A 24,375-nucleotide genomic window follows, 5' to 3' on the forward strand; every position below is an offset into this window, starting at 1 on the left:
GAGACCATGTTTGTATGCAGCTTTATTAACATTGTTTGCAAACTGATGTGTGACAAGTATTAATGCCAAAATAACATGCAAAAACAGGCAACATTTTTTTTTGCTAAGCCCTGAATGACGGGTCACCACTGGCTACCATACAAAAAGCCCCATAAAAATGTAATCCAATGGACACCTTGCCATTCACCTTGTAGTGCCAAAAGGTGACCAAACACGTAAAATACGCACACACATCTTTGGGCACCGCCAACGACCCTAAACGTCTTTAGGTGTCAAAGTTGATAATCTCATTTGATATTTTTTTTTTAATAGATTTGTGGTTCTGAGACAACTGCAATATTTCAACAAACGAAAAGAACACCAACATCAGCAAAAACATGGCCTACAGGCCTGCAGCATAGCAAACAGAGAATGATGAGAACCTTTGGTGTTTTCGTTTTTAATCGATGTTTAACAATACGTTTCTTAAAATCAATCACAACTAAATGGAATGCTGATGAATGAAATTGGACTAGCACCATCTTGTGGACGAGTAGCCCAAGAGTAGGCCTACATTGCCAAGAGGACAGCGTGGAGCGTTGAACATTGTGGAGTGCCAATGCACATAGGCTCGTGGTGCATTTCAGCATCATGGAGAGCGCCTCTCATTGCAAAATAGGAACCTTTCATTGCATTCACAATCAGGAGTCAGCTAGAATGATTCACATTGAATAAACTGTTGTAGTCTTTGAAGTTCACTGATTATTAAAATTGGCACTACAATCAAAATGTTTTGAACTTTGAACATAATGTTCCCATCAACTTAAATTACATGGACCACGAAAGGGCAAATCAAACTCAACATTGAACCGTTATTCACGGTTGATGCCATCTGATTTAATTTGCTGTGCACAGTGCACCCAAAACCAAGTGCAACGCACCTGTCGGCAGTCACTGGCCAAAGATGAGTATCTGGATAACAAGAAAACAAATGTAAAATATACTGTGTCTGTAAAATGCATATAGGTTCAGAACTTTTGTGAAACTGCAAAGTTGAAAAATATGGCAAACAGAAATCACAACTGGATGGTCTTCAGAGATAGATGGGACTAAAAATAAACAAAAGATAACTATTGTAAATTCTAAACTGGGTGGTTCGAGCACTGAATGCTGATTGGTTGACAGCCGTGGTATATACCCGTATAACATGGGTAGGACAAAACATTTATTTTTACAGCTCAAATTACAATAAGGTACCTCGGGGGTTTGTGATATATGGCCGATATATGGCCAATATACGGCTAAGGACTGTATCTAGGCACTCCGCGTTTTGTTGTGCATAAGAACAGCCCTTAGACGTGGTATATTGGCCATATACCACTCCTCCTCGGGCCTTATTGCTTAAATATACTGCGTCCGTAAAATGTATATAGTATGTCAGCTGGACATGTATCAGCTGGAAGTTGAAGCCTAAGTGTTGTTGTCCATTAGTTTACTCCAATTAGTGGAGGTAGGGTTAGGGGACAATAATAAAGGACTATCTGGAGAAGCAAAAGAAACACTTCAGCACTCCCTACCGGCACGTTCTGATATCAAGGTGTGGGGCTAGTGGCATATTAGAGACAGGTCTGAAAACATGCATAGTAAACATTGGCTATTGTAACAGACCGATGCATTACAATAACAGCTTTCAGAGCGTGTAACGAGCATGAGTAAGTTTAAATAGAAAAACATTGTGTAAAAAACAGGGCCATATTTCAACATACAAACTTAAATCTTACCTACAGTATTTCATTGCAGCACGACCAGACGGCGAGGTTTACGAGTCATGTAGCCTAGCTTGTATGCTTGCCCATCAAGCGATGGTCATGATCATGTGGACTCACTGCTTAGGTTGCGTTTGATTTGCCCTTTCATGATCCATGCCATTTAAGTTAATGAGAAGACTGGTGAAATTCACAACTCAACGCCTTTTCTGGTCAGAAGAAATGTTACACAAAGCTATTAAAAGTATTGACTCATGATGAATTGAACAACTGGTTTAGAAATAAAAAGAAATGCCAAATACTTCAAGTTTTCCAGTAATGGCTAGATTTAAGAATTTATACAATTAATTTACAGAGTACACTGACAAGTTCAACAAAACCACCAGTTTGTTCACTTTTCATTTGTTCAAAAATATTAACTATTTAATAAAATGCATTGTAATACTCAAAAAGTTATATAGTTATTAAATGTTGAAATGGAAAAACATTCTGATGTTGAAAGATGAGCATTGTAGAATTTACATTTTTAGCACAATGTAAAGAGATAATGTGACCGTGGCACCTACACCCCAGTGAAAATGGACACCTGAGAAAAACTAAGATCATGGCTTTTGAGCAGAGTCGGCATCTACTTGCATGGTTATAAAAATATACACCGTTTTGAATTCCAAACTCAATTCTGCCCAGCCATTTTCACCTCTACACACACACACGCTGGTGCTTTGAGTAAAATGAGCAGTGCATGTAGTTATACATTTGAAGTCATCTTTACTGATATGGATCATTCATAGTTCAACACCACTAGACCTAGGCACTGGTTCCAGTACTTGCACTCCAAACCAGTGAGGACAAACAGGGCCTCCGTCCCTGACGTGTTTTTAACACTATAGGAGGAGTACATCTCTCTAACTCTCCACCGTCTCCTTTGCCTCCTGCTCCTCAGTCTCTGGTGCCACACCCTCCTGCACATGAACTTCCACCCGTCTCCCCAACGCTGTGACCACTGCCGCCGTGCTCTGCAGTGCGTTGTTACCCATAGGCACTGCCACCATGGTAGTGGTGCCCTGGGCCGTGCCCCCAGCCAGGCCCTGTAGCTGGGTGCTCAACGCGGCAGGCAGTGTGATCAGCTGGTAGCCTGGGCTGACCATCTTGACGAAGGCTGAGGTGGCAGGTGCGCCCTCCTGAACGGCGGCGGCCGTGGAGAGTACCGTCAGATTGGAGGCATCTGGCCCCAGCTCGCCCGTGGGGGAGGTCAGCACCGTGTAGGTCTGCTGGCCGGCACCGGCTCCCCCCACCGAGAGCACTTTGCACCCAGCAGGCAGGCCTGCCAGCTGGGTGAGGGGCAGGGTGATCTGGGTGGGGGCACTGGACATAACGGCAGGGCCCGAGACAGCGCGGGTGAGGCGTGGGCGTTTGGGCGTGGACGGCACGGCCACAGGAGTTAGGGTCATGAGGACGTTGTTGAGGTGTTGGGATTTGCTCTTTAACTCCTTCGCACGTTTCCTGTGCTCGTCACATTGCTGCTCCAGAGCTACGGCAAAAGATGGGCCAAACTTAATACACAACGCAAAACACTAACATTTCACATTATTTGCAAAAGGAGCTGCTTCTAAGCCAGCTGCAACGAAAATAATAAAAAATTTAACTCACCGACAAGACTGCGTGAATACTGCTCTCTATAGCGGTCCATCTGGCTCTTGTGACTGGCTAGCACCTTCTTAACCAAGTCGAGCATGCCGAAGTTCTGCACTATATTGTTCAGCAGCACAGCGTCTGAGAAGACATAGTCCAACACAGAGAATAGGAGCATGAAAAGACAGGATTGAAGTGAGAATGGCATTAGGACAGCAGAAAAACAGATCCCACATGACTATGTTCAACGAATGGGGGAAACATTTCTGAACAAAGTCCTGGTTGAAGTTAAAATGTTGTATTAGCACATAACATACAATCAGAACCATCTTTGTTTATTTTGTCTTATTATAAGACCCTCCCAGGGGTTAAAACAAAAATCCCATGACTGAAACTTAAGGTTGATCTCAGATCAATTATCTGTGGGGCCAAGTTAACCTATCCCGTCATGTAAAAAAAAAGTAATGACCATCAAAATCATGCTTTAAGGGACTTGTTAGGGCTAGGGTCCTTTTTCAGAATTTCCGCCTGACTGACGTTACTCAGGCCCAGAAGCCAGGATATGCATATAATTGGTAGCATTGGATAGAAAACACTTTGAAGTTTCAATTTTTTTTAAAATAATGTCAGAGACTAACAGAATTGATATGGCAGGCGAAAATCCGAAGAAAAACCAACTGGAAATCTTTTTTTTTTTTTTTGGTCCCAGGCTCTTATAATGGAAAGCTATGAGTCCTATGTAATTCTGTCTCCCAGATTGCAACTCCTATGGCTTCCACTAGATGTCAGTCTTTATTCAAGGTTTTAGGCTTGTTTCTTCAAAAACAAGCAAGAATTTGGAGTTTTGGTGAAGAGACCACTGGAACAATATCAATCTTTCAGCACGCGACGAAGAGGGCGTGCGCTTACTAAATTTACTTTCCTATTGAACATACTACTTTCCGTATGAAATATTATAGTTTTATTTACATTTTAGGGTACCTGAGGATTAAATAGAAACGTCGTTTGACTTGTTTGGACGAAGTTTAGCGTTAGCTTTTTAGATTCCTTCTGACTGCATCTTGAACAAGTGGATTACTGAAATCGATGGCGCCAACTAAACAGACTTTTTGGGATATGAAGGATTTTATATCTAACAAAATGACCATTCATGTTGTAGCTGGGACCCTTGGGTTTGCAAACAGAGGAAGATTTTCAAAAGTAAGTGATTTATTTAAAATCGCTATTGTGATTTTGTGAAGCCTGTGCTGGTTGAAAAATATGTTGATGTGGGGCGCCGTCCTCAGACAATCGCATGGTATGCTTTCGCTGTAAAGCCTATTGTAAATTGGACAACACAGTTAGATTAACAAGAATTTAAGCTTTTAAAATTATATAAGATACTTATGTTCATGAATGTTTAATATTACGATTACTTATTTGAATTGCTTGCCCTCCAATTTCGCTAGCGGGACGCCTATCAAGGGAAAGAGGATAATTTTGTACACGTATTGCGAGTTTGACGAATTCCAGTCTTTTTCAATATAGAAAACAAAATTTAAATCGATTGAACAAAAACAAAACAATTTCAAAGATTTTACTGAATGCAAATTCATAAGGAAATAGGTTAATTAGAACATAATCTATTGATTTCACATGACTGGGAATAAATACTTTCCCCACATTTTGTTAAGTTACAGCATTATTCTTATTTTATTCATCAAATCTACACACAATACCCCATTATGACTAAGCAAAAACAGGTTTAGAAATGTTTGCAAATTTCTTACATTTAAAACGTCACATTTACATATGTATTCAGACTCTTTACTCAGTACTTTTTTGAAGCACCTTTGGAAGCGATTACAACCTCAAGACTTCTTGGGTATAAAGCTACAAGCTTGGCACACCTGCATTTGGGGAGTTCCTCTCAAGCTCTGTCAGGTTGGATGTGTTAGCGTCGCTACACAGCTATATTCAGGTCTATCCAGAGATGTTCGTTAAAGTTCAAGTCCAGAATCTGTCTGGGCCCCTCAAGGACATTGAGACTTGTCTCAAAGCCACTGCTACGTTGTCTTGGCTTTGTGCTTAGGGTCATTTTCCTGTTGAAAGGTGAACCTTTGCCCCAGTCTGAGGTCCTGAGCGCTTTGTAACAGGTTTCCATCAAGGATCTTCCTGTACTTTGCTCCATTCATCTTTCCCTCGATCCTGACTCTACTCCCAGCATCTGCAGCTGAAAATCATCCCACAGCATGATGCTGCCACCACCATGCTTCACCGTAGGGATGGTTTCCTCCAGATGCGACGCTTGGCATTCAGGCCGAAGAGTTCAATCTTGGTTTCATCAGACCAGAGAATCTTGTTTCTCATGGTTAGAGTGCTTTAGGTGACTTTTGGCAAACTCCAAGTGGGCTGTCATATGCCTTTTACTGAGGAGTGGCTTCCGTCTGGCCACTCTACCATAAAGGCCTGATTGGTGGTGTGCTTCAGAGATGGGGTAATCTTCCAGAAGGACAACCATCTCCACAGAGGAACTCAGAGTCAGAGTGACTGTCAGGTTCTTGGTCACCTCCCCGACCCTTCCCCAGATCTGTGCCTCGACAAGATCCTGTCTCAGAGTTCTACATACAATTCCTTTGACCTCATGGCTTGTTTTTTGCTCTGACATGCACTGTCAACTGTGGGACCTTATATAGACAGGTGTGTGCCTTTCCAAATCATGTCCAATCAATTGACTTTACCACAGGTGGACTCCAATCAAGTTGTAGAAACATATAGGGCCTCCCGAGTGGCACAGCGGTGTAAGGCACTGCATCGCAGTGCTTGAGGCGTCATTACAGACCCGGGTTCAATCCCAGGCTGTGTCACAGCTGGCCGAGACCGGGAGACTCACGAAGTGGTGCAAAATTGGCCTAGCGTCATCCGGGTTAGGAGAGGGTTTGGCCAGCCGGGATATCCTCTTCCCATCATGCTCTATTGACTCCTTGTGGCAGGCCGGGCGCCTGCAAGCGGACTTCGGTCACCAGGTGGACAGTGTTTCCTCCGACACATTGGTGCGGCTGGCTTCCGAGTTAAGTGAGCACTGTGTCAAGAAGCAGTACGGCTTGGCAGGGCCGTGTTTCGGATGACGCATGGCTCTCGATGAAATTGGGGAGAAAAATGGGGTAAAAGTACCAAAAACAAAAAATACATATGTAGAAACAAGGATGATAAATGGAATCAGGATGCACCTGAGCTCAATTTCGAGTCTCATAGCAAAGGGTCTGAATACTTATGTAAATAAAGTATGTTTTTTAAAATGTTTAATACATTTGCAAACATCCAAAAAAAACGTTTTCGTTTTATTATTATGAGGTATTGTATATAAAAATAATATTAACTTATTTTAGAACAAGGCTGTAGCTTAAAATGTGGAAAAAGTCAAGGGGTCTGAATACTTTGCGAATGCACTGTATACACAAAAGTATGTGGACATCCCTCCAAATGACTAGATTTGGCTATTTGAGCCACAACCTTTGCTGACGTGTATAAAATCAAGCACACAGCCATGCAATCTTCAGACAAACCTTGGCAGTAGAATGGCCTTACTGAAGAGCAGTGACTTTCAATGTGGCACTGTCATAGGATGCCACCTTTCCAACAAGTCAGTTCATCAAATTTCTGTCCTACTAGAAGTGGTAGGCCACACAAGCTCACAGAACAGGACTGCCAAGTGCTGAAGCACGTAGCTCATAAAAGTCGTCTGTCCTTGGTTGCAACACTCACTACCAAGGTCCAAACTGCCTCTGGAATCAACATCAGCACAATAACTGTTTGTTGGGAGCTTCATGAAATGGGTTGCAATGGCAGAGCATCCGCACACAAGCCTAAGATCAGCCGATGCTTGGCATTGCGCATGGTGGAGTGGTGTAAAGCTCGCCGCCATTGGACTTGGCAGCAGTGGAAACGCTTTCTCGAGTGAATGACGCTTCACCATCTGGCCATCCGACAGACGAACCTGGGTTTGGCAGGTGCCAGGAGAACGCTACCTGCCCCAATGCATAGTGCCAAATGTAAAGTTTGGTGGAGGAGGAATAATGGTCTGGGGCTGGTTTTCATTAATTTGCGAGGTAAATAGAGAAATGTTTTGTCAAGATCGGTGTAGAAGATCTTGACTGGGCACTGACCTCAATCCCATTTAACACCTTTGGTATGAATTGGAACCCCAACTACAAGCCAGACCTAATCGCCCAACATCAGTGCCGACCTCATTAATGCTCGTGGCTGAATGGAAGCCAGTCCCCGCAGCAATGTTCCAACCTCTAGTGGAAAGCCTTCACAGAGGTATGGAGGCTGTTATAGCAAAAGAAGAGAGGGGAGGTGTGGAGACCAACTCCATAGTAATGCCCATGATTTTGGAATGAGATGTTCGGCAAGCAGGTGTCCAAATACTGATCATTTAGTGTACCTTAACAACAAAAAAGGTAGGGGCGTAGATCAGAAAACCAGTCAGTATCTGGTGACCACCATTTGTCTTATGCAGCGCAATACATCTCCTTTGCATAGAGTTGATCAGGCTGTTGATTGTGGCCTGTGGAATGTTGTCCCATTCCTCTTCAAATAGCTGTGCGAAGTTGCTGGATATTGGCGGGAACTGGAACACGCTGTCGTACACGTCGATGCAGAGCATCCCAAACATTCTCAATGAGTGACATGTCTGGTGTGCTTCCCGGAATTGTGTACAGATCCTTGCGACATGTGGCCGTGCATTATCATCCTGAAACATGAGGTGATGGCGGTGGATGAATGGCATGACAATGACACTCAGGATCTCGTCACGTTATCAGAAAATGGCTCGCCCACACGACACCATCCACACTGTCTGCCATCTGCCCGCTACAGTTGAAACTGGTATTCATCCGGCGTGCCAGTGGCCATCGAAGGTGAGCATTTGCCTATTGAAGTCGGTTACGACACCAAACTGCAGTCAGTTCAAGACCCTGACAGTTTGTGCAGAAATTCTTTGGTTGTGCAAACCCACAGTTTCATCAGCTGTCCAGGTGGCTGGTCTCAGATGATCCCACAGGTGAAGAAGCCGAATGTGGAGGTCCTGGGCTGGTATGGTTACATGTGGTCTGCGGTTTTGAGGCTGGTTGGACATACTGCTAAATTCTCTAAAACAATGTTGGAGGTGGCTTATGGTTGAGAAATGAACATTCCATTATCTGGCAAAATCTCTGGTGGACACTTCTGTAGTCAGCGTGCAATTGGCATGCTCCCGCAAAACTTGAGACATCTGTGACATTGTGTTGAAAACTGCACATTTTAGAGTGGCCTTTTATTGTCACCAGCACAAGGTGCACCTGTGTCTATTTTTTATTTCACCTTTATTTAACCAGGTAGGCTAGTTGAGAACAAGTTCTCATTTGCAACTGCGACTTGGCCAAGATAAAGCAAAGCAGTTAGACACATACAACACAGTTACACATGGAATAAACAAACATACAATCAATAATACAGTAGAAAAATCTATATACAGCATGTGCAAATGAGGTAGGATAAGAGAGGTAAGGCAATAAATAGGCCATGGTGGCAAAGTAATTACAATATAGCAATTAAAACACTGGAATGGTAGGATGTGCAGAAGATGAACGTGCAAGTAGAGATACTGGGGTGCAAAGGAGCAAGATAAATAAATAACAGTATGGGGATGAGGTGGATTGGATGGGCTATTTACAGATGAGCTATGTACAGGTGCAGTGATCTGTGAGCTGCTCTGACAGCTGGTGCTTAAAGCTAGTGATGGAGGTAAGAGTCTCCAGCTTCTGAGATTTTTGCAGTTCGTTCCAGTCATTGGCAGCAGAGAACTGGAAGGAGAGGCGGCCAAATGAAGAATTGGCTTTGGGGGTGACCAGTGAGATATACCTGCTGGAGCGCTTGCTACGGGTGGGTGCTGCTATGGTGACTAGTGAGCTGAGATAAGGCGGGGCTTTACCTAGCAGACTTGTAGATGACCTGGAGCCAGTGAGTTTGGCGACGAATATGAAGCGAGGGCCAGCCAACGAGAGCATACAGGTCGCAGTGGTGGGTAGTATACGGGGCTTTGGTGACAAAACGGATGGCACTGTGATAGACTGCATCTAATTTGCTGAGTATAGGAGGTTATTTTGTAAATGACATCGCCGAAGTCAAGGATCGGTAGGATGGTCAGTTTTACGAGGGTATGTTTGGCAGCATGAGTGAAGAATGCTTTGTCGTGAAATAGGAAGCCGATTCTAGATTTAATTTTGGAATCGACATGTTTAATGTGAGTCTGGAAGGAGAGTGTACAGTCTAACCAGACACCTAGATATTTGTAGTTGTCCACATATTCTAAGTCAGAACCGTCCAGAGTAGTGATGCTGGACGGGCGGGCAGGTGCAGGCAGCGATCGGTTGAAGAGCATGCATTTAGTTTTACTTGCATTTAAGAACAGTTGGAGACCACGGAAGGAGAGTTGTAAATGGCATTGAAGCTCATCTGGAGGTTAGTTAACTTCTTGCGGATTAGTGGGACGCTACCGTCCCATTTCGACAATTTCCGGTGAAATTGCAGAGCGTCAAATTAAAATTACTATAAATATTAAACTTTCATGAAATCACAAGTGCAATACAGATTGTCTAGCCCGGCTGATTTGTAGGGGTCCAGATTTTGCAACTCTTTCAGAACATCAGCGATCTGGATTTGGGTGAAGGAGAAGTGGGGGAGGTTTGGGCGAGTTGCTTTGGGGAGCCCAGGGCTGTTGACCGGGGTAGGGGTAGCCAGGTGGAAAGCATGGCCAGCCGTAGAAAAATGCTTATTGAAATTCTCAATTATTGTGGATACTTTAAGATGGTGAGGAAGGCACTTTTAATGAATAACCAGGCATCCTCTGATGGGATGAGGTCAATATCCTTCCAAGATACCCGGGCCAGGTCGATTAGAAAGGCCTGCTCGCTGAAGTGTTTTAGGGAGCGTTTGACAGTGATGAGGGGTGGTCGTTTGACCGCAGACCCATTACGGATGCAGGCAATGAGGCAGTGATCGCTGAGCTCTTGGTTGAAAACAGCAGAGGTGTATTTAGAGGGCAAGTTGGTCAGGATGATATCTAAGAGGGTGCCCATGGTTACGGATTTAGGGTTGTACCTGGTAAGTTCCTTAAATCGACCTGGCCCGGGTATCCTGGAAGGATATTGACCTCATCCCATCAGTAGAGGATGCCTGGTTGCTCTTTAAAAGTGCTTTCCTCACCATCTTAAATAAGCATGCCCCTTTCAAAAAATGTAGAACTAAGAACAGATATAGCCCCAGACTTGACCTCTCTTGACCAGCACAAAAATCCTGTGGTGTCCTGCATTAGCATCGAATAGCCCCCATGATATGCAACTTATCAGGGAAGTCAGGAACCAATATACTCAGTCAGTTTGAAAAAGCTAGCCTTAGCTTTCCTAACAGAAATTTGCATTCTGTAGCACGAATTCCAAAAAGTTTTGGGACACTAAAGTCCATGGAGAATAAGAGCACCTCCTCCCAGCTGCCAATGCACTGAGGCTAGGAAACACTGTCACCACCGATAAATCTACAATCGATCATTTCAATAAAAAAAAATTATACGGCTGGCCATGCTTTCCACCTGGCTACCCCGACCAACAGCTCAGCACCCCCTGCAGCAACTTGCCCAAGCCCCCCCCCACTCCGCTTCTCCACCACCCAAATCCAGATAGCTGATGTTCTGAAAGTGCTGCAAAATCTGGATCCCTACAAATCAGCTCGGCTAAACAATCTGTACCCCCTCTTTCTAAAATAATCAGTCGAAATTGTTACTAGCCTGTTCAACCTCTTCCGGATCATCTGAGATCCCCAAAGATTAGAAATTCAAAGGGGGACACACTCTAGACCCAAACTGTTATAGACCTACAGTGAGGGAAAAAAGTATTTGACCCCCTGCTGATTTTGTACGTTTGCCCACTGACAAAGAAATGATTAGTCTATAATTTTAATGGTAGGTTTATTTGAACAGTGAGAGACAGAATAACAAAAAATCCAGAAAAACACATGTCAAAAATGTTATACATTGATTTGCATTTTAATGAGGGAAAGAAGTATTTGACCCCTCTGCAAAACATGACTTAGTACTTGGTGCCAAAACCCTTGTTGACAATCAGAGGTCAGACGTTTCTTGTAGTTGGCTGTCTTTTTTTATTTTTTGTACTGGCCCCCCTTGGGAATTGAACCCACAACCCTGGCATTGCACACACCATGCTGGCATTGCAAACACCATGCTCTACCAACTGAGCCACAGGGAATCCGTTGGTGATGTGGACACCAAGGAACTTGTAACTCTCAACCCACTCCAACACAGCCCCGTCGATGTTAATGGGGGCCTGTTCGGCCCACCTTTTTCTGTAGTCCACGATCAGCTCCTTAGTCTTGCTCACATTGAGGGAGAGGTTGTTGTCCTGGCACCACACTGCCAGTTCTCTTCTCCCTATAGGCCTTCTCATCGGTGATCTACCACTGTTGTGTCGTCAGCAAACTTAATGGTGTTGGAGTCATGTTTGGCCACGCAGTCGTGGGTGAACAGGGAGTACAGGAGGGGAATAAGTTCACACCCCCGAGGGGCCCCAGTGTTAAGGATCAGCGTGGCAGATGTGTTGTTGCCCACCCTTACCACCTGGGGGCGGCCCGTCAGGAAGTCTAGGATCCAGTTGCAGAGGGAGGTGTTTAGTCCCAGAGTCCTTAGCTTAGTGATGAGCTCCGTGGGTACTATGGTGTTGAACGCTGAGCTGTAGTCAATGAACAGCATTCATACATAGGTGTTCCTTTTGTCCAGGTGAGAAAGGGCAGTGTGGAGTGCGATTGAGATTGCGTCATTTGTGGATCTGTTGGGGCGGTATGTGAATTGGAGTGGGTCGTGTAGACTTGTTTATGTTCTGCTGTGCAGTTTGTTGCTAACCTTACTTGCGGTTTTACTTTTTAATTACCGTTCCAAATTTTTATTTCCCCCCCGCTCAACTTTTTTCATTCAACTTTTTCACCCCGGACGCTTTCTGGACGCGTTTCGTCAGGACCTCCAACAGCCGAAGCTAAGTAGTAACATTATGCCTTCTAATTGCAGTCGCTGTAGTCATAATATGCAGGAGAACAATCACCTTATGGCGAGGATAGCCGTGCTGCAAGCCTAGCTTCAGACGCAATCATTAGGCAAAGGTAATTTAAGTGTAGGAAAGGATGAAACAGTGTCCGTGCCACCAATGAGTACAGATAGTAGTACAAATCCCATCGCACAGTCCCCGCAGCCGGACAATTTTCTCATGGCTTCTGGAAGGAAATGCTGTAGGAATGCTCAACCGGTGTCGCTCATTCAGCCGACAGAAACTTTCAACCGGTTCTCCCCATTAAGCAACGGGTCGGAGTCCGATGACAAGCCTTCTCTGGTCTCTCCACCTCCTGTTACGGGGTCTGAGACACCGAAGCCTCCCACCAATAGCTCTGACAAATTGAAAACCCTAGTCATTGGCGACTCTATTACCCGCAGCATTAGACTTAAAACGAATCATCCAGTGATCATACATTGTTTACCAGGGGACAGGGCTAACGACGTTAAGGATAATCTGAAGATGGTTCTGGATAAGGCTAAAACTGGCGAGTGTAGAGAGTATAGGGATATTGTTATCCACGTCGGCATCAACGATGTTAGGATGAAACAGTCAGAGGTCACCAAGCGCAACATAGCTTCAGTGTGTAAATCAGCTAGAAAGATGTGTCGGCATGGAGTAATTGTCTCTGGCGCCATCCCAGTTAGGGGGAGTGAGGAGCTCTACAGCAGTCTCACAACGCAATCGCTGGTTGAAAACGGTTTTCTGCCCCTCTTACATGGCCCTCTTTCTGGGACTCACCCACAAAAAGGACTAAGCCTGGCCTGCTAAGGAGTGACAAACTCCATCCTAGCTGGAGGGGTGCCCTCATCTTAGCTACAAACATAGACAAGGCTCTAACTCCCCTAGCTCCACAATGAGATCGCCAGCCTGCCAGCTATACCCACTGACACCGTGTCTGTGCCTCGATCTAGGTTGGGCAAAACTAATCATGGCGGTGTTCGCCTTAGCAATCTCACTGGAATAAAGACCTCCATTTCTGTCATTATTGAAAGAGATTGTGATATCTCACCTCAAAATAGGACTACTTAATGTTAGATCCCTCACTTCCAAGGCAGTTATAGTCAATTAACTAATCACTGATCATAATCTTGATGTGATTGGCCTGACTGAAACATGGCTTAAGCCTGATGAATTTACTGTGTTAAATGATGCCTCTCCTCCAGGTTACACTAGTGACATATGCCCCGCGCACCCCGCAACAGGCGGAGGTGTTGCTAACATTTACGATAGCAATTTCAATTTACCAACAACAACAAAGACGGCATTTTCATCTTTTGAGCTTCTAGTCATGAAATCTATGCAGCCTACTCAATCCCTTTTTATAGCTACTGTTTACAGGCCTCCTGGGCCGTATAGAGCGTTACTCACTGAGTTCCCTGAAATCCTATTGGACCTTGTAGTCATGGCAGATAATATTCACATTTTTGGTGACTTTAATATTCACATGGAAAAGTCCACAGACCCACTCCAAAAAGCTTTCGGAGCCATCATCGACTCAGTGGGTTTTGTCCAACATGTCTCCGGACCTACTCACTGCCACAGTCATACTCTGGCACCTAGTTTTGTCCGTGGAATAAATGTTGTGGATCTTAATGTTTTTCCCTCATAATCCTGGACTATCGGACCACCATTTTATTATGTTTGCAATCGCAAAAAATAATCTGCTCAGACCCCAACCAAGGATCATCAAAAGCCGTGCTATAAATTCTCAGACAACCCAAAGATTCCTAGATGCCCTTCCAGACTCCCTCGACCTACCCAAGGACGTCAGAGTACAAAAATCAGTTAACCACCTAACTGAGGAACAAATTTAACCTTGCGTAATACCCTAGATGCAGTCGCACCCCTAAAAACATTTGTCATAAGAAACTAGCTCCCTGGTATACAGAAAATACCCGAGCCCTGAAGCAAGCTTCCAGAAAATTGGAACGGAAATGGCGCTGCACCAAACTGGAAGTCTTCCGACTAGCTTGGAAAGACAGTATCGGAGAGCCCTCACTGCTGCTTGATCATCCTATTTTTCCAACTTGAGGAAAATAAGAACAACCCAAAATGTATTTTTGATACTGTTGCAAAGCTCACTAAAAAGCAGCATTCCCAAAGAGAGGATGGCTTTCACTTCAGCAGTGATAAATTCATGAACTTCTTTGACGAAAAGATCATGATCATTAGAAAGCAAATTGCAGACTCCTCTTTAAATCTGCGTATTTCTCCAAAGCTCAGTTGTCCTGAGTATGCACAACACTGCCAGGACCTAGGATCAAGGGAGACACTAAAGTGCTTTAGTACTAGATCTCTTGACACAATGATGAAAATAGGCCTCTGAACCTTCAAGCTGCATATTCCAACTAAACTACTGAAAGAGCTGCTTCCTGTGCTTGGCCCTCCTATGCTGAACATAATAAACATCTCCCTATCCACCGGATGTGTACCAAACTCACTAAAAGTGGCAGTAATAAAGCCTCTCTTGAAAAAGCCAAACCTTGACCCAGAAAATGTAAAAATAAAAAAGAAATGTTTTAAATATTTTTTGTTGTTGAAAGATTTTGACCAAATTTCAGACTATATCGAATCTCCCACTCCTCTCAAACAGTTTAGAAAAAGCTGTTGTGCAGCAACTCACTGCCTTCCTGAAGACAAACAATGTATACACAAACGCTTCAGTCTGGTTTTAGATCTCATCATAGCACTGAGACTGCACTTGTGAAAGTGGTAAAGGACCTTTTATAATGGTGTCAGACCGAGGCTCTGCATCGGTCTTTGTGCTCCTAGATCTTAGTGCTGCTTTTGATATCGTCGATCACCACATTCTTTTGGAGAGATTGGAAACCCAAATTGGTCTACACGGACAAGTTCTGGCCTGGTTTAGATCTTATCTCTTGGAAAGATATCAGTTTGTCTCTGTGGATGGTTTGTCCTCTGACAAATCAACTTTAAATTTCAGTGTTCCTCAAGGCTCAGTTTTAGGACCACTATTGTTTTCACTATATATTTTACCTCTTGCTGATGTCATTTGGAAACATAATGTTAACTTTCACTGCTATGCGGACGACACACAGCTGTACATTTCGATGACACATGGTGAAGCCCCAAAATTACCTTCCCTGGAAGCCTGTGTTTCAGGCATAAGGAAGTGGCAAATGTTCTACTTTTAAAAACTCAGACAAAACAGAGATGCTAGTTCTAGGTCCCAAGAAACAGAGATCTTCTGTTGAATCAGACAATTAATCTTGATGGTTGTACAGTCGTCTCAAATAAAAAACTGAAGGACCTCGGCGTTACTATGAACCCTGAGCTCTCTTTTGATGAACATATCAAGGACAGCTTTTTCACATCTACGTAACATTTCAAAAATCTGAAACTTTGTCCAAAAATGATGCAGAAAAATGTTCTGCCTGCGGCTATGGAACCCTGACCTGTTCACCGGACATGCTACCTAGTCCCAGACCTGCTGTTTTCATTTACATTACATTTAAGTCATTTAGCAGACGCTCTTATCCAGAGCGACTTACAAATTGGTGCATTCACCTTATGATATCCAGTGGAACAACCACTTTACAATAGTGCATCTAAATCTTTTAAGGGGGGGGGAGGTTAGAAGGATTACTTTATCCTATCCCAGGTATTCCTTAAAGAGGTGTGGTTTCAGGTGTCTCCGGAAGGTGGTGATTGACTCCGCTGTCCTGGCGTCGTGAGGGAGCTTGTTCCACCATTGGGGTGCTAGAGCAGCGAACAGTTTGGACTGGGCTGAGCGGGAACCGTGCTTCCTCAGAGGTAGGGGGGCCAGCAGGCCAGAGGTGGATGAACGCAGTGCCCTTGTTTGGGTGTAGGGCCTGATCAGAGCCTGAAGGTATGGAGGTGCCGTTCCCCTCACAGCTCCGTAGGCAAGCACCATGGTCTTGTAGCGGATGCGAGCTTCAACTGGAAGCCAGTGGAGAGAGCGGAGGAGCGGGGTGACGTGAGAGAACTTGGGAAGGTTGAACACCAGACGGGCTGCGGCGTTCTGGATGAGTTGTAGGGGTTTAAATGGCACAGGCAGGGAGCCCAGCCAACAGCGAGTTGCAGTAATCCAGACGGGAGATGACAAGTGCCTGGATTAGGACCTGCGTCGCTTCCTGTGTGAGGCAGGGTCGTACTCTGCGTACTCTGTTTTCAACTCTCTAGAGACAGCAGGTGCGGTGGAGATACTCTGAATGATTGACTATGAAAAGTCAACTGACATTTACTCCTGGAGGTGCACCCTCTACAACCACTGTGATTATTATTATTATTATAATACCCTGCTGGTCATCTATGAACATTTGAACATCTTGGCCATGTTCTGTTATAATCTCCTCCCCGGCACAGCCAGAGGAAGACTGGCCACCCCTCATAGCCTGGTTCCTCTAGGTTTCTTCCTAGATTCCAGCCTTTCTAGGGAGTTTTTCCTAGCCACTGTGCTTCTACACCTGCATTGCTTGCTGTTTGGGGTTTTAGGCTGGGTTTCTGTACAGCACTTTGTGACATCAGCTGATGTAAGAAGGGCTTTATAAATACATTTTATTGAAATTTGATTGGTCTCGGGTGTCCTGGAGGATGCTGTTGATGTGAGACATGACCAGCCTTTCAAAGCACTTCATGGCTACCGACGTGAGTGCCACGGGCAGTAATCATTTAGGCAGGTCACCTTCACTTCCTTGGGCAGAGGAAGTATCAGTGAAGACACTTGGTCTGCTTTGAGTACACATGCTTTGAGTACACGTCCTGGTAATCTGTCTAGCCCAGCACCTTTGTGAATGTTGACTTGTTTAAAGGTTTTGTTCACATCGGCTACCAAGAACAGCTGGTGCTCTTGTGCATGCTTCCGTGTTGCTTGTCTCGAAGCGTGCATGAAAAGGCATTTAGCTCATCTGGTAGGCTCGCGCCACTGGGCAGCTCGCGTCTGGGTTTCCCTTTGTAGTCCGTAATAACTTTCAAGCCCTGCCACATCCGACGAACGTCAGAGCCAGTGTAGTAGGATTCAATCTTAATCCTGTATTGACGCTTTGCTTGTTTGATGGTTCATCTGAGGGCATAGCGGGATTTCTTATAAGCGTCCGGATTAGTCTCCCACTCCTTGAAAGCGGCAGCTCTAGCCTTTACCTCGATGCGGATGTTGCCTGTAATCCATGGCTTCTGGTTGGGATATGTACGTACAGTCACTGTGGGGATGACGTCATCGATGCACTTATTGATGAAGCCGATGACTGAGGTGGTGTATTCCTCAATGCCATTGGATGAATCCCGGAACATATTCCAGTCTGTGCTAGCATCTGCATCATCTGACCACTTCCATATTGAGCGAGTCACTGGTACTTCCTGCTTTAGTTTTTTTCTTGTAAGCAGGAATCAGGAGGATAGAATTATGGTCAGATTTGCCAAATGGAGGGTGGGGGAGAGCTTTGTATGCATCTGTGTGTGGAGTAAAGGTGGTCTTGCAAAAAAATAAAATAGTAAAACTAATATAAGTTTGCCTGCATTAAAGTCCCTGGCCACTAGGAGCGCCGCTTATGGGTGAGCATTTTCTTCTTTGCTCATGGCCTTATAGAGTTGGTTGAAAGCAGTCTTAGTGCCAGCTTCGCTTTGTTGTGGTAAATAGACGGCTACGAATAATACAGATGAGAACTCTAATGGTAGATAGTGTGGTCTACAGCTTATCATAAGGTACGCTACATCAGGCAAGCAATACCACAAGACTTCTTTAATATTAGACATCGCGCACCAGCTGTTATTGACAAAAAGACACACACCCCCACCCCTTGTGTTACCAGAGGTAGCGCGTCTGTTCTGCCGATGCATGGAAAATCTCGCTAGCTCTACATTGTCCGTATCTTCGTTCAGCCACGTCTCGGTGAAACATAAGATGTTACAGTTTTTAATGTCCCGTTGGTAGGATAATCTTAATCGTAGGTCATCAATTTTATTTTCCAATGATTGCACGATAGTAAGAAGAATGGAAGGCAATGGGAGTTTATTCGCTCACCTCCGGATTCTCAGAAGGGTGCCCAATCTGCGGCCTCTTTTCCGGCATCTTTTCTTCACGCAAAAGGCGTGGATCTGGGCCTGTTCCAGTGAAAGCAGGATATCCTTCTCGTCGGACTTGTTAAATGAAAACGTTTCTTCCAGTCCACAGTGAGTAATTGCTTTTCTGATGTCCAGAAGTTATTTTTGGTCATAGACGGTAGCAGCAACATTATGTACACAATAAATAAGAAAATAAGTTATACAAAATGCAAAAAACCCCTACAAAATAGCACAATTGGTTGGGAGAATGTAAAACGTCAGCCATGTTCTTCGGCGCCATCTTATATTATCCACACACACACACACACAGATCATTTAATTGAGAGAAGCCCCACTGACCGTTGACCTGCAGGGGAGGCTCGGTGATGCGCTCCTGCATTCCCTTTAGTACCTCCTGGATCTCCTTCTGGAAGTCCTCCACCACTTCCTCCAGCAACCCAGCCTCCTTCAGACCCCTCCAGAAGGTCACAGAATCCTCTGGAACAAAGCACGCACACACACACACCACAAAGTCGCTTCTAAACAACGTACTAAATACTCTGAAAGAGATATTCAGAGTTAGATAAAACACTGTTTATGCCGGATTGTCAAAGTTTTGACTTTACAGTAAATCAGTGGTTTTCAAACCTCTCCCTGGGGACTCCCAGAAGTTTCACAATTTTGTTTTAGCCCTGAACTAGCTCACCTGATTTATCTATTCAAGGACTTGATGACACACTACATGACCAAAAGTATGTGGACACCTGCTGGTAGAACATCTTATTCCATAATCATGGGCATTAATATGGAGTTGGTCCCCCCTTTGCTGTTATAAAAGCCTCCACTCTTCCACTAGATGTTGGAACATTGGCAGGAAGTCCCCCGCAGCATTCAGCCACAAGAGCATTAGAGAGGTCGGGCACTGATGTTGGGCAATTAGGCCTGGCTCGCAGTCAGCGGTCTAATTCATCCCAAAGGTGTTCGATGTGGTTGAGGTCAGGGCTCTCAAGTTCTTCCAAACCGATCTCAAGAAACCATTTTCTTGCTGAAAAAGACAAAAAGGGCCTTCCCCAAACTGTTGCCACAAAATTGGAAGCATAGAATTATCTATATCACTGTATTTAGTTGCGTTCAGATTTACCTTCACAGGAACTAAGGGGCCTAGCCTGAACCATGAAAAACAGCACCAGACCATTATTCCTCCTCCACCAAACGTTACAGTTAGCGCTATAAATTGGGTTAGGTAGTATTCTCCAGGCATCCGCCAAACCCATATTAGTCCGTCGGACTGCCAGGGAAGGCGTTTCCACTGCTCCAGAGTCTAATGTCGGCGCGCTTTATACCACTCCAGCCGACGCTTGGCATTGCGCATGGTAATCTTTAGCTTGTGCGAGGCTGCTTGACCATGGAAACCAATTTCACGAAGCTCCCAACGAACAGTTCTTGTGCTGACGTTGCTTCCAGAGGAAGTTTGGAACTCGGTAGTGAGTGTTGCAACCGAGGACAGCACTATGCGGCCGCGTTTTGTGAGCCTGTGTGGCCTACCATTTCGCGGCTGAGCCGTTGTTGCTCCTAGAAGTTTCACAATAACAGAACTTACAGTTGACCGGGGCAGCTCAAGCAGGGTAGAAATTTGACGAACTGACTTGTTGGAAAGGTGGCATCCAATGACGGTGCCACGTTGAAAGTAACTAAGCTCTTCAGTAAGGCCATTCTACTGCCAATGTTTGTCTATGGAGATTGCATGGCTGTGTGCTCAATTTTATACACCTGTCAGCAACAACTATGGCTGTACTAGCCAAATTCACTAATTTGAAGGGGTATCCACACTTGTATGTATGTATGTATGTATGTATAGATGGATAGATGGATGGATAATATAGTGTAGGTTGACAAGTTGAATTAGGTGGGCTAGCTGGGGAATAGTTAAAATACATGGAACGTCTGCGGGTGCCCAAAGAGAGATTTGAAAACCTCTACAGTAAATAGAGATTGATTATAACTGTCAACAGATCTAAGTGCACTGTCATGTGATTGGAAAAGCAGTGGCGCCATTACACGATTAAGTGTCTGATTATTGAACGTTGAACGTCTAAAGTAATCTAGCCTAATTTCTAAGCAAAGTGGTCAGTTCAAACTCACCTCCTATGGCCGTGACCCATTCCGTGGTGTCTTCTGATGATACCTCTGTTGGAAACTTGGCCGGTGAGCCGTTTACTAGAATGACATCATGGTAAGCTTTGAACACCTCAAATGTTACACAATTCTTTCCACAGACTAGGATGCGAGTGGATCATGGTGTGCACCTGTGTGTTTACCGTCAGATAAGGAAGGGGTGACAGGAACATATTCGGTGGACTGCTGGCTGCTGAGTGACACTCTAGTCCCCACCAGGTCAATCTTAGTACTGCGGCAGGTGTTGGAGCACACCTTGGAGTGCTGGTAGAAATCCAGCTCGCCTGAGTCCATGATTTTCCTATGGGGAATTATATCATACACCATTATTCTACTGCCAGACAGCATCAGAGAAAGTCTTATCTCCCGACAAAGTGCAGGGTCGCGTTCATTAGGGCATGCAATGGAAAACCATTTAAAACATTTTGCAACCGAAAGCAAAAATAAGCATTTCTTATTCAGTCCAGGTAGACCATTCCCTGTTTCAGTCCATTTGAAACGTGTTTCTTTCATTTAGTGGCTATTGAACATGACCCAGGCCTTACTAAACTAGTGCCATGGAAGCACACTTCATTTATTTTATGTTACAGTGCCATCGTGTGGCACATTTCAGAACTGCAAAATGATTGATAATCTATTTTGCAGACTAGCAGTGTGAACTTAGAGAACTCTACTCAATTCTTTGCATGGAGAACCATATGGTTCACATTGTAAATTATTTGTGCAAACCCAAGTGTGCATCCCTTCGAAGCCACTGACCTGATCATAGTGCCGTTCACGCGAATGGCTCTCTTCCAGTCCTTCAGTGTAGATTTCCCAGCCAGATAGACAAATTCCTTGGGACTGATGAGATGCTCATTGAACTGGAACAGAGATTGACCCTGATGATGTCGGTCTTATTCATGAGTGCACATCGTAGCAAAATGGTGTGTAAAAGAAAACAAGCATTTCTTATTGGACAAGTTCAGCCTGTTTTTTTTCTTTGTTTAGGGCCAAATGAACATGACCCGGTACCTCCATGGTTCCTTTCTTTGTGCGCATATCATGGGGATAATAAACCTCAAAATGATGATTCGATAGGACTGTGAAAGACTGAGTTGAACTTGGCTAAAATGGCTAAAAAGTGAGTTAAATCAGACGTACTTGGACACATTTGATGTTGATGCCAGGGCAAACAAACTTCTTCCAGACCAGGGTGCCCTTCACGTCCCCACAAGTGATTGGGTAGACCAAATCAGCTTCCACATCCATCTCCTCTGACAGCTTCACTGCTCAGACAGAGAGGCAGATTACAAGCCAGCATTTAATTCATTTGATCATTTAAGACATGCACACAGCCACTTTACAAAAACGAAGTCATGGTTTAGGGAAGTAGAATGGCGCCAGAAGGAATGGCTGACGTTTTACAACTGTGCTATTTTGTTTTTTTGCAACTTATTTTGTACATAATGTTGCTGCTACCATCTCTTATGACCGAAAATAACTTCTGAATATCAGAACAGCGATTACTCCCCTCGAACTGGAAGAAACTTTTTCCATTAACGAGTCCGACATGAAGGATATACTGCTTTCTCGGGAACAGGCCCAAATCCCCATCATTTGCATGAAAAAAAAACCGGAGAAAAGGGGGCGGAGGTCGGGCTGCTTTCTGAGAATTCGTAGGCGAGCGAGTAAACCCTCACTGCCACCCGTTCTATTGGCCAACATGCAATCATTGGAAAATAAAATCAATGACCTACGATCAAGATTATCCTAAAAACGGGACATAATATCTTGTGTTTCACAGAGTCGTGGCTGAACGATGACAGAGATAATATCGAGCTGGCAGGATTTTCCATGCACCGGCAAGACAGAGAAGCTACGTTTGGTAAGACGAGTTGTGGGGCTGTGTGTCTTTTTGTCAATCACAGCTGGTGTGCGATGTCTAATATTAAAGAAGTCTCTAGGTATTGCTTACCTGAGGTAGAGTAACTTATGATAAGCTGTAGACCACACTATCTATATTATTCGTGGCTGTCTATTTACCACAGGGGAAAAAAACGATGCTGGCACTAAGACAGCACTCAACCAACTGTATAAGGCCATAAGCAAACAAGAAAATGCACATCAAGAAGCGGCGTTCCTAGTGGCCGGGGAGTTTAATGCAGGCAAACATAAATCCATTTTACCTCATTTCTACCAGCATGTCACATTTGCAACCAGAGGATCACCTTTTCTCCACACAAAGCTCTCCCCCGCCCTACATTTGGCAAATCTGACCATAATTCTATCCTCCTGATTCTTGCCTACAAGCAAAAACAGGAAGTACCAGTGACTCGCTCAATACGGAAGTGGTCAGATGACGCGGGTGCTACGCTACATGACTGTTTTGCTAGCACAGACTGGAATATGTTCCCGGGATTCAGCCAATGGCATTGAGGAGTATACTACCTCAGTCACCGGCTTCATCAATAGGTGCATCAACAACTTCGTCCCCACAGTGACCGTGCGTACATATCCCAACCAGAAGCCATTGATTACAGGCAACATCCTCATCGAGGTAAAGGCTAGAGCTGCCGCATTCAAGGAGTAGGAGACTAATCCGAACGCTTATAAGAAATCCCGCTATGCCCGAAGATGAACCATCAAACAAGCAAAGCGGCAATACAGGATTAAGATTGAGACCTACTACACCGGCTCTGACGCTCGTCGGATGCGGAAGGGCTTGAAAACTATTACGGACTACAAAGGGAAACCTAGACGCTTCCCTGACCGATTCTGTAATACCTACATGTTTCAAGCAGACCACCATAGTTCCTTTGCCCAAGAAAGCGAAGGCAACCTGCCTAAATGTTTACCGCCCCGTAGCACTCACGTCGGTAGCCATGAATTGCTTTGAAAGGCTGGTCATGCATCACATCAACAGTATCCTCCCGGACACCCTAGACCCACTCCAATTCGCATACCGCCCCAACAGATGTCACCATCTCAATCACACTCCACACTGCCCTTTCTCATCTGGACAAAAGGAACACCTATGTGAGAATGCTGGGGCGGCAGGTAGCCTAGTGGTTAGAGCGTTGGACTAGTAACCGAAAGGTTGCAAGATCAAATCCCCGAGCTGACAAGGTAAAAATCTGTCATTGAGACAGCCTATAGGGAGGTCAGAGACCTGGCAGTGTAGTGCCAGGACAACAACCTCTCCCTTAATGTGAGAAAGACAAAGGAGCTTATCAACCAATTAATCAGCATTTTTGGACGCCGATTACATTGCATTCCACGAGGAAACTGCGTGGCAGGCTGACCACCTGTTACGCGAGTGTAGCAAGGAGTCAAGGTAAGCTGCTAGCTAGCATTAAAGTTATCTTATAAAAAAACAATCAATCTTCACATAATCACTAGTTAACTACACATAGTTGATGATATTACTAGGTTAACTAGCTTGTCCTGCGTTGCATATAATCAATGCGGTGCCTGTAAATTTATCGAATCACAGCCTACTTCGTCAAACGGGTGATGATTTAACGAAGGCGCATTCATGAAAAAAGCACAATCGTTGAACGAATGTACCTAACCAATGCCTTTCTTAAAATCAATACACAGAAGTATATTTTTTTAAACCTGCATATTTAGTTCAAAGAAATTAATGTTAGCAGGCAATATTAACTAGGGAAATTGTGTCACTG

General features: G+C 44.5%; 1 protein-coding gene across 7 annotated transcripts in view; it reads right to left on the reverse strand.

The window, feature by feature from the left end:
• Positions 1–297: 297 nt before the first annotated feature.
• LOC115168962 (glucocorticoid modulatory element-binding protein 2) overlaps positions 298–24,375 on the reverse strand; it is a 42,198-nt gene continuing 18,120 nt past the window's right edge. For 2 of the 7 annotated variants that reach the window (XM_029724528.1, XM_029724535.1), the window contains 7 exons: positions 21,854–21,978; positions 21,470–21,591; positions 20,842–21,011; positions 20,678–20,752; positions 18,896–19,033; positions 3,396–3,518; positions 298–3,276 (listed from right to left, as the gene is read on the reverse strand). In XM_029724528.1, the coding sequence (XP_029580388.1) occupies positions 2,651–3,276; positions 3,396–3,518; positions 18,896–19,033; positions 20,678–20,752; positions 20,842–21,011; positions 21,470–21,591; positions 21,854–21,978 (1,379 nt within the window). In that variant the 3' untranslated portion in view covers positions 298–2,650. The remainder of the gene's footprint in view (positions 3,277–3,395; positions 3,519–18,895; positions 19,034–20,677; positions 20,753–20,841; positions 21,012–21,469; positions 21,592–21,853; positions 21,979–24,375) is intronic. The other 5 variants (XM_029724533.1, XM_029724534.1, XM_029724531.1 and 2 more) reach the window with 5 other exon arrangements.

Source organism: Salmo trutta, chromosome 30 (genome assembly GCF_901001165.1).
Source record: "Salmo trutta chromosome 30, fSalTru1.1, whole genome shotgun sequence".
NCBI lineage: Eukaryota > Metazoa > Chordata > Actinopteri > Salmoniformes > Salmonidae > Salmo > Salmo trutta.